The sequence below is a fragment of the Engraulis encrasicolus genome, chromosome 5 (assembly GCF_034702125.1).
Source record: "Engraulis encrasicolus isolate BLACKSEA-1 chromosome 5, IST_EnEncr_1.0, whole genome shotgun sequence".
NCBI lineage: Eukaryota > Metazoa > Chordata > Actinopteri > Clupeiformes > Engraulidae > Engraulis > Engraulis encrasicolus.
In genome coordinates this window covers 33,836,500-33,846,499 of record NC_085861.1, presented here as the reverse complement: position 1 = coordinate 33,846,499, position 10,000 = coordinate 33,836,500, and the positions used below count along the sequence as shown (strand labels likewise).

Genomic DNA, 10,000 nt, shown 5'->3' with positions numbered 1-10,000 from the left:
CTGCGCCTATTACAACAGTCTTTTAAGGGAACATTGCGGTGCCTGCACTGTAAACAGAGATCTGCATTGAAAATGAGCATTTGCATTTAAAAAATGAAAGAGACATTTGAAGAGCTCTTTTCCAAAACGCTATATACACCATTTTCGACTTTTTGCATTTTAATATTGGAATTGACTGTTGAGAGGTCCTATCATCTATGAGTGAATTCTTGCCATTCAAATGTTTTGAGAACATACTTTAAAACATCTATATAAAACATCTATTTTGCAATGCATTTCAATGGAATGCCCAATACAAAAATGTCAATTTCCCAACATTCTATAAAATGGATATATCTCATTTTGGAAAAGAGCTCTTATGTTGGTGTGTCTGAAATGTGCTCCACACACTCCACGTACTCATTTACATTCCCATTGGCTCAAATATGAACATGCGCGCATGCACAGCCAGACCTGCACACACACTCAAACAAGCACACATGCTCAAATGCGCTCACATAAGCATACATGCACACACAAGTGCACACACACGCAAGTGTGCACGCATACGCACGCACGCACGCACGCACGCACCTCTGCATTCCTCTTAAGCTGCTGCTGGTGGCCAGAGCTGTGAAGCAACAAGAACTGTGCTGACCTTTCGCAGCGCATAAAAGCTGTCTAGAGAGGCAGCCTCGCCTCGCCTCGCCTCGCCTCGTCTCTCCCTCTCTCTCTCCGTCTCTCTCTCCCTCCCTCTAACCCTCTCTCCCTCTCTCCATCCCTGCCTCTCCCTCTCTCTCTCCCTCGCTGTCTCCCTTGCGCTTCTTTCTGCTTTGCCTTTCCTTTGGTCTGGGTCTGCAGCATGATGCTGTTTTGTTCCCTCGATGGCTGTCTAAGAGAAAATGACAGTAAATGATGTTGGTGGTCATAACACGCCTTGGTGTGTGTGTGCGTGTTTGTGTCTGTGTCGGTGTCTGTGTCGGTGTCTGCATGTGTTGTATAGGGAAAGAGAGAAAAACTTAGATCGAGAGACACTGACCGGTTGAAAAAGCGCACAGAGAAAGAGGTGTGTGTATTCTTACATGCGCATGTACTAGTGTGTATGTGACTGCATTCGTGTGTCTCTGCCTGTGAATGTGTGCGGGCCTTGAATTTTTTGACTGTGTGTGTGTGTGTGTGTGTGTGTGTGTGTGTGTGTGTGTGTGTGTGTGTGTGTGTGTGTGTGTGTGTGTGTGTGTGTGTGTGTGTGTGTGAATGTGTTCATGTGTGCAGGCCTTGTTTTTTGAACATGTGGATGCGCTTGTGTGTTTGCCCCCCCCCACACACACACACTCTGCAAAACACTGGACTTCCTGTTCGCCCTGCAGGCTAGGTTGGCACGGCAACCAGGTGTTATGTAATCCTCTCAAGACTTTTAATATTCCTACTGATCTCTCTCTCTCTCTCTCTCTCTCTCTCTCTCTCTCTCTCTCTCTCTCTCTCTCTCTCTCTCTCTCTCGCTTTCTCGCTTTCTCGCTCTCTCTCTCTCTCTCACTGACTCTCTCTGTCTCATTTGGGCTTCCTCTCACACTAACCCTTTCTCTCTATGTGTGTGTTTCTCTCTCTCTTTCTCTCTTTATTTCTAGTTCTCACAGAGGACTTATTTATTATTATATATATTATTTATTATTATATATATTATTATTTATTTGGCTATAAATGGCTTTTTAAAAGCTATATGTGTCTGTGGAAAAATCTATTCTGGTGTTGTCTTATGTGCACAAGAAACACACCTCTCACCTGTAATACAAAAAAAACCCTGGTGTGCGTGTATGTGTGTGCAGGTGTGTTACCAACATAATTGAATGATTACAATCAAAGGCCGATTAAAATATCAAAAGTGGAATATTTGAATTACTAAGAGGAGGCATTCTAAGAACAGCTTTGTCTTGAGTCTGGCCAAATCAGCTAGGTCCACCTCATGGTGTGTTGTGTGTATGCAATATACTGTCCTGTGCAGATCAGGGACGGAACAATTGCACGTCGGGCCTCCCCCTTCACAGCCTGCCAAGGTCAAAAGAGGGCCCTTAGCACCATTATGGTTGGGCCCTGAACCCTGGGGCACATCCTTACCCTCACTATAGCTCCCTGGTACTGATACTGTTGTATACTGTGTCTGTGTGTGTGTGTGTGTGTGTGTGTGTGTGTGTGTGTGTGTGTGTGTGTGTGTGTGTGTGTGTGTGTGTGTGTGTGTGTGTGTGTGTGTGTGTGTGTGTGTGTGTGTGTGTGTGTGTGTGTGTGTGTGTGTGTGTGTTTTGGTACAGGTGTAAGAATAAGCTGTATCAAGACGATCTTCCTCGCACCAGCGTGGTGATCGTGTTCCACAACGAGGCCTGGACCACCCTGCTGCGCACCGTGCACTCTGTCATCCAGCGCTCGCCGCGCAAACTACTGGAGGAGATCATCCTAGTGGACGACGCCAGCGAGAGAGGTGTGTGTGTGTGTGTGTGTCATCCAGTGCTCGCCTCACAAAGTACTGGATTGTACTAGTGGACGATCAGCAAGAGAGATGTCTGTGTGTCTGTGTGTGTGTGCTTTTGCGTGTGTGTACATGCATTCGTGCGTGCGTGCGTATGTGCGTGCGTCATTCACCACTCAGCACACAAATTACTATAGTAGAAGAGATCTTACTGGTGGATGATGTGAAATAGGTCAGGATATGTGTGTGCGTGTGTGATTTTGTGTGTGTGGAAAGAGGTTAGTGTGTGTGTATGTATTTTTGTGCGCGTGTGTGTGTGTGTGGGGTGGGGGTATTTGTGTGTGTATGTACTGTATGTAGTTATGCATGTGTGTGTGTGTGTGTGTGTTAGCGTAATTCAGTCCAACCTTTGAGCGTCATGACATCTGGAGGGAAATGGTGTCTCTCGACCTCCTGTCCTCCAACTGCTGAAAAGCACCGCACTGTTCATTCATCACCTGTGTGTGTGTGTGTGTGTGTGTGTGTGTGTGTGTGTGTGTGTGCGTGCGTGCGTGCGTGCGTGTGTGTGTGTGTGTGTGTGTGTGTGTGTGTGTGTGTGTGTGTGTGTGTGTGTGTGTGTGTGTGTGTGTGTTGGTCTGATGTAACAGCAGCCTCTGTTTGTGTATGTGCGTGTGTGTGTGTCTGCATACTCACTCGTTATGTGATGTTTTTGCTGTCTGTCTGTTTGTCGGTGTGTGTGTGTGTGTGTGTTGGTCTGATGTAACCGTCCCCGTGTCTTGTTTTTATTCCTGACATCATCTTAATGTCAGGGAAGTGTTTATTTTGTTGTCAGCCTGTTTTGCAGACCCTGTTTTTTTTTGTGTCGCCTGCTTTACTGTAGAGCTGTGGCAGGCGGCCCACTTAAACCCACGCACATTTCAACTGCAGCACAGGAGAAGTGAAGTTGGACTTGCCTCACTTCCCTCCTTCCCCTTCACTCACATCGACTTGTATTATCTCAATCTCTGCCTTCCAGTGTGTGTGTGTGTGTGTGTGTGTGTGTGTGTGTGTGTGTGTGTGTGTGTGTGTGTGTGTGTGTGTGTGTGTGTGTGTGTGTGTGTGTGTGTGTGTGTTTTTGTGTTTTTGTGTGTGTGCGTGCGCTGTACGTCCACTGTGAGTAAATATTGATAGTTGTGTGATGTTAAGCGCTCTGACCTTTTATGAAGAGATAAGAGATAACAGTGTTTGTGTGTTTGTGAGCGCGGGAGAGCTGCTGTGATAGTAGAACGCAAAGTGCCAGTCAAGGCTTGATGAATTAAGAGACAGCGTGTGCCAGTTTTGCGTGCTGAGTTTCAGAGTGGATTTGTTATGTACGTAGATGATATGGTGTGTATGATATTATCAACAGCCTTGCTAATGATAACATTAGCCTTCAGACAATTTGAAAAAACTCCTGCACACCATTTCGCTCTTTTCTTTCATCTTTAATCTGATCAAGGATGAAGGTCTAGGTCAGAAACATGAATTAAAGGGAAAAAAGCGAAAAAATGTTTTCAAATTGTCTGCTGAGTGACATGGGCCATATTTAACACACCTGCCTGCTGAGGTGTGGGGGGGAAAATACAAGTTTAAGATTAACCTTGAGAAATATTGTATGATAAATATTGTACGCCAGGTTTTACTAACACATGCTAGCCAGTTTCCTGCTGTAGTCCCTTGACAGTTAATGATGATGGGCAAGTTCACTCACACCATGCAATGAGACTCACGTCCAAAACAACAGTAATGTTCCAAAGTTCATAAACGTCAAAACATGTTTGCTGCAGATTTCAGTGCTATAAGATTCTCTGTGTTTTTAATTATGTATTCAGTACTTCAAACTGACATGAAATCGATGTTTACCATGTATGTGTCATCTTTTTAGATGCCTTGCTGTTTTCTGCTTGTCTCATATAAAAGAAATGAGCCAAGCCTGCTGCCTGCAATAGTCAGAGAGGAATAGAGAAACGAAAGGAAACTTAAGACGGGGGATGAAGGATGAAATGGGAAGAGTCAAGGGAAAGATGGAGAGAAAGGTGTTAAAGGCATCATCTGCAAAACAGTGTTTTACCTGACAACCACCAGAATTCAATTGTTTTCAACATTCAAGATTCAAGATTCATTTCTTTGGTCCCGAAGGATTTTTTTCTTGAATGTTTACACCAGCTGCCACACAACACTCTAAAGACCAATGTAACAGTCTTAGGAGCATCAATTCTAAAGCCCCATGGATTTTCACTAGACTCCCCTGGTCCGACAGTGAATGACATTGCTGCTAGGGCTTTCTAGATCTAGACTCATTTTCTCCTTTTTCTCTCTATCTCTCTCTGTGAATGTTCTCTTTCTTTCTTTTTCTTTCTTTTTCTTTCTTTCTTTCTTTCTTTCTTTCTTTCTTTCTTTCTTTCTATCTTTCTTTCTTTCTTTCTTTCTTTCTTTCTTTCTTTCTTTCTTTCTTTCTTTCTTTCTTTCTTTCTTTCTTTCTTTCTTTCTTTCTTTCTTTCTTTCTTTCCCTCCCTGTGATCTCGTCTGCGTTCTTCAGAGTTCCTGAAGCGTCCGCTGGAGCAGTATGTGCGTAAGCTGGAGGTCCCGGTGCGCGTGGTGCGCATGGAACAGCGTTCGGGCCTGATCCGGGCCAGGCTGCGCGGGGCGGCGCTATCCACCGGCCAGGTCATCACCTTCCTGGACGCCCACTGCGAGTGCACCATGGGCTGGCTGGAGCCCCTGCTGGCACGCATCAAGGCAGACAGGTACAGTACAGTAGGCACTCGGTGTAACCGTATGCAATGCAACCGAATACATACAGTCTTATTATAATATCATTACACCATTACATCAAAATGCTCGATAAAAAGAAACTAGTCAATGTGTTGTTCATGTACATGTTTTAATGACTCCTGAAAACAGTCCTGTTGTTGATGAGGGATATATTGTGGAAAACATTGGTTAAAGAGCATACAGTAAGTCTCATAGGTACAGTACAGCAATATACCGTAAGCACTCAACATAACCGTATACAAAGCGACCAACTGTGTGCAACATAACCCTTTCCATTACGTTAATTTACAGTTAGCTGAACTTGCGATAGACTTGCGATTAGATAACTTAAAGGGACACTGTGTGAGATTTTTAGTTGTTTATTTCCAGAATTCATGCTGTCCATTCACTAATGTTACCTTTTTCATGAATACTTACCACCACCATCAAATTCTAAGTATTCATTATGACTGGGAAAATTGCACTTTTCATACATGAAAAGGGGGATCTTCTCCATGGTCCACCATTTTGAATTTCCAAAAATAGCCATATTTAGCTGCAAAAATGACTCTACTTGGACCATACCAGAAAATATTTGTTTATTACTTAGTAAACTTTCATGTAAATATCACATTACAGCCAACGCAGTTTCAATGAGCAGCATAGTTGCAGTACCCTTTTTGACCCTTTTTAACAAAAGGTGACTGTGGACATCAACTGTTCATTGCAATGCGATGACACACAGTTGCTTGCAGTGATGACACGGTGTAACATGGTATGATCATGGTCACTCACTCACACACTTCAGCATCATTAAGGCAGAACTAGAATCATGTGTTCCACAGGCAAATAAGTAAAAATCGGCTTTACGAAGGAATCACAAGATTTACAGTTGAAAAGGACGGTTAAGGGTTCGGCTAAGGTCAGCGTCTGGGATTTTAATTAGTGTTAAAGTAAGACAGTTAAGTCGCGTCACTGCAGGCTAGAACTCGTACCTCTCCGCCACTGACCCTAACGGAGCGGAAATGGACACCTTTCGATAAACACAACGCCATGTCACATCTCACTTCCTGTTTGGGAGCCAGCCTGTGAGGTGTCTTCCTCCCTGATCGTTGTTTTGAGGAAGTGGAGTGAGTAAGTGAGAAAGTGGGCATTTTTTTCAAAGTGAAGTGTTGAAGCCTTTCTAGGATGAGTAACGCCCAAGACTATCCAATACTCATGAACGGCGTGACGTTGTCCATGTGCGTTACGCCCATTTGTGGGGGAAAACAGGCAATGCAAGTCAATTGGTGGTGTTGGAGTTTAATAAACGAAACATAAGGACCTGTAGACCAGCGTTGTTCGCGCGCAACATGCAGAAAACGTGTTGTGTTGCTGGCTGTTCAAATAATATTGCCAAACAGCCGTGACTGAAGCATGTACTGTGTTCATTTAGGTTAGCCGATGTAGCATGTAAGTTGATGAGACATTCGGTTTGTTTTCACCCATAAAGGGGCGTAACGCACATTGAGGAGCAAAGTACCCGGATGGCTAGTTCTGAGTGTAATTGATCATTTGATACACTTGGGAAAATGAGCCTTACTCGTCCTAGCAAGGCTAGGACACTTTACTTTCAGAAATAGCCAGTGTCTGGGCATCCTTCTATTCAATATGGATGTAAAAGTGCCTACCATGACGCATTTACAACTCCAACATTTACAGTAGGTTACTGTGTCTTTTGGCCTCACAGGCTGTGAATCCTCTGGAACATGAAGCAAAAATGTGCGATTGGGGAAGGACACACACACACACACACACACACACACACACACACACACACACACACACACACACACACACACACACACACACACACACACACACACACACACACACACACACACACACACACACACACACACACTGGGTCCTCTTTATTGCTGCGCTGGGTGTGTGCATTTGTTCATTTCTTTATTATGTTTAATTACATCCTCTTTCTGCCTCGATGAGGGGGTGGGGGAGGAATATCGACACACTAATACAATAAGTGGGAGTGTGTTGTTATATGATGCAGACAAAGAGACCAGTCAGAGAAAGGAAAGAGAGTTTCTTTGGAGCAGCTTATATTTGAATATTTGAAACTAGTTTGTGTTCAGTTTATTAACTGCCAAATGGCTAATGTTTTGACTTTGGCCTTCTGCATCTTGTTGAGGTGCACTGCGTGATTTTTTTGTTATTTAATTTGTGTTCACAAGGATTTCTTATTCGTTACGTATAAAACAAATGTTATGGAAAGTGTAACATGCAGTGAAATTAGAGTTGTGCCCCCATCCTGTGCATCTATGGGAGTAGAGCTGGTGCTTGTGTGTGTGTGTGTGCGTGCGCATGTGCGTGCGTGCGCATGTGAGAGCATTCGCCTGTGCGTGTGTGGGTGTGTAAGAAAAACTCTGTTTCGGGTATAATTTCTCTTAGTAATGTATTTCTCTGTCTCTGTCTCTGTCTCTCTCTCTCTCTCTCTCTCTCTCTCTCTATCTCTCTCTCTCTCTCTCTCTCTCTCTCTCTCTCTCTCTCTCTCTCTCTCTCTCTCTCTCTCTCTCTCTCTCTCTCTCTGTAATTGCAAAAGAGTGAAGCAAAAAGATTAGCAAAATTCTGCTCAATTTCGACTGTCATTGGAGTCTAATACTGTATATTTTGTTTATCTTTCAATATTGACAGCTTCATTAATTGTGTGTGTGTGTGTGTGTGTCTTCTCCTTTGTGCAGGAGGACAGTGGTGTGTCCCATCATTGACGTGATCAGTGACGACACATTTGAGTACATGGCCGGCTCGGACATGACGTACGGCGGCTTCAACTGGAAGCTGAACTTCCGCTGGTACCCCGTGCCACAGAGGGAGATGGACCGCCGGAAAGGGGACCGCACACTCCCCGTCAGGTGAGAACACACACACACACACACACACACACACACACACACACACACACACACACACACACACACACACACACACACACACACACACACACACACACACACACACACACACACACACACACACACACACACACACACACACATATATCCTCATAGCCACATACACAGTGCGCTGAATTATTTCCCAGAGGAAAACAAAGTTGCCCAATAATTATCCACATCTGAGAGGGTATTGCGCTCCTTCGATCACACCACATCTTATTATACAAATGTGCATGAACTGGAATGCTTACATCCAATAGGCGCATACAGGTTGGTGAGGGAAAATATGCACAAAATGGCCAAAATATGGTCAAAAAACGTGTTTGCCTAATAATTCTGCACACTGTGTATAAGCACAAGCATTTCGGTCTGCGTCAGTGTTTTTCAGTAAGTTGTTTTTTAAATGTTTTTGAGGTCCACCATTCTGCGGAGTGAAAGGTTGTTATTCTTAATCCAGCGAGGGTCTTCCCCTTGTTTTTCAGCGTGTTATTGAAGGGTGTGTGTGTGAGAGAGAGAGAGTGCGTTTTTGCCTGTGTGTGTCCCTGTGCGTGGGCAGTTTGACTGATACGGCTTTTGTGGAACTGTCTAAAAACAGCAGTGGCTCACACCAGCCAAGGGACCGCGTCGCCAGAGATATTCTATAGAGATATGCCAACATAATAGGTTTCTATGGGCACCTAACGCGACCAGGTTCCGGTCTGCCTAAAGGGGCGTGTCATAATGCTTCTACAATGAATAGAACAGTCCTTAGGTCTGCCTAGGTCTGCCTAAGGGGGGCCATAATAGAACCAGGAAACAATGGGCCAATGGAACCTCTCTCTCTCTACTCTCTCTGGCGTCGCTGAATGGAAGACATACATAGGTGGAGGAAAACAGGAAAGGGGTGGTGCTGAGGAGGAGGAGGAGGAGGGGTGGGCACAGACAGATGGAGAGAGAGAGAGCAGGAGAAGGGGAGAGAAAGGAGAGAGTGAGTGAGTGAGTGAGCGAGCGAGAGAGCGGTAGGTGAGAGGAGGGGACAATGAGTAATTGAGTTTTTAAAATAGACACAATAAAAGTGTCAGCTCTGTTGTCAGTGTAATAACGTCGTATCCCCTTAGCGACAAAACTGTTCCAGTCACACCCGTGTGTGTGTGTGTGTGTGTGTGTGTGTGTCAGGCACGTGCACTCCAATACGGCAGGGGAGGCACGGCCTCACCAGCCAGACCTGAAAATGATGAGCTGCAGTAAATGTGAATAATAGTAACAATAACAGCTATTGTTTTCGAGCATCTGCACCATAACTACCATTTGAGCAGTATTTAAACAGTTTCACTCATTGTCAATCATTTCCGTGGCCAAAATCATAATATTTGCCCGTTTCATGTCAAATTGCTCCGAATACGGTGAATTTGGGGCAACTCTGAACTGGCCTCACCCCGGATTGCGCAATCCCTCGTTAACAAGCTTCAGCGCATGCGCCATTTTGCTCGTTCTGTGAATGCAACCTGGTAATATTGTATTAAACGTTTTTATACACTTAATAGAAGTATGTATGGTGTGCCCTCAATTCCTGATAATGTTCTACTATTTTCTACTTGTGATTATCATTTCTTTACTCTGAACGCTTTGGCATAACGCCCACTGAAATCTACAGTGGTGAGGCCAGCAGTAGCCTGGCCGCAGACTCCTTCTGGCATTGAGAGTATTGCTGGCCAGTTACGTCATAGCGAATCTGAAGTTCACAATACAGTCAGTCGGTGTTGTTGGCTAGCTTGTTCACGTTGTCTGCGACAAGTGGATTTCATAACGAAACTAAGAGCATTCTCAAAGTTGGAAAATATGTGATAAAGAATGAGGA

The 10,000-nt window shown here is 44.5% G+C and overlaps 2 protein-coding genes across 3 annotated transcripts in view; both read left to right on the top strand.

The window, feature by feature from the left end:
- Positions 1-10,000, top strand: part of LOC134449294 (toll-like receptor 13) — a 197,562-nt gene that overhangs the window by 91,187 nt on the left and 96,375 nt on the right. The gene's annotated exons all lie outside the window — the stretch shown is intronic.
- Positions 1-10,000, top strand: part of galnt1 (UDP-N-acetyl-alpha-D-galactosamine:polypeptide N-acetylgalactosaminyltransferase 1) — a 94,646-nt gene that overhangs the window by 62,415 nt on the left and 22,231 nt on the right. The window contains exons 5-7 of the mRNA XM_063199156.1: positions 2,283-2,449; positions 4,995-5,202; positions 7,951-8,121. Coding sequence (XP_063055226.1) covers positions 2,283-2,449; positions 4,995-5,202; positions 7,951-8,121 — 546 coding nt within the window. The remainder of the gene's footprint in view (positions 1-2,282; positions 2,450-4,994; positions 5,203-7,950; positions 8,122-10,000) is intronic.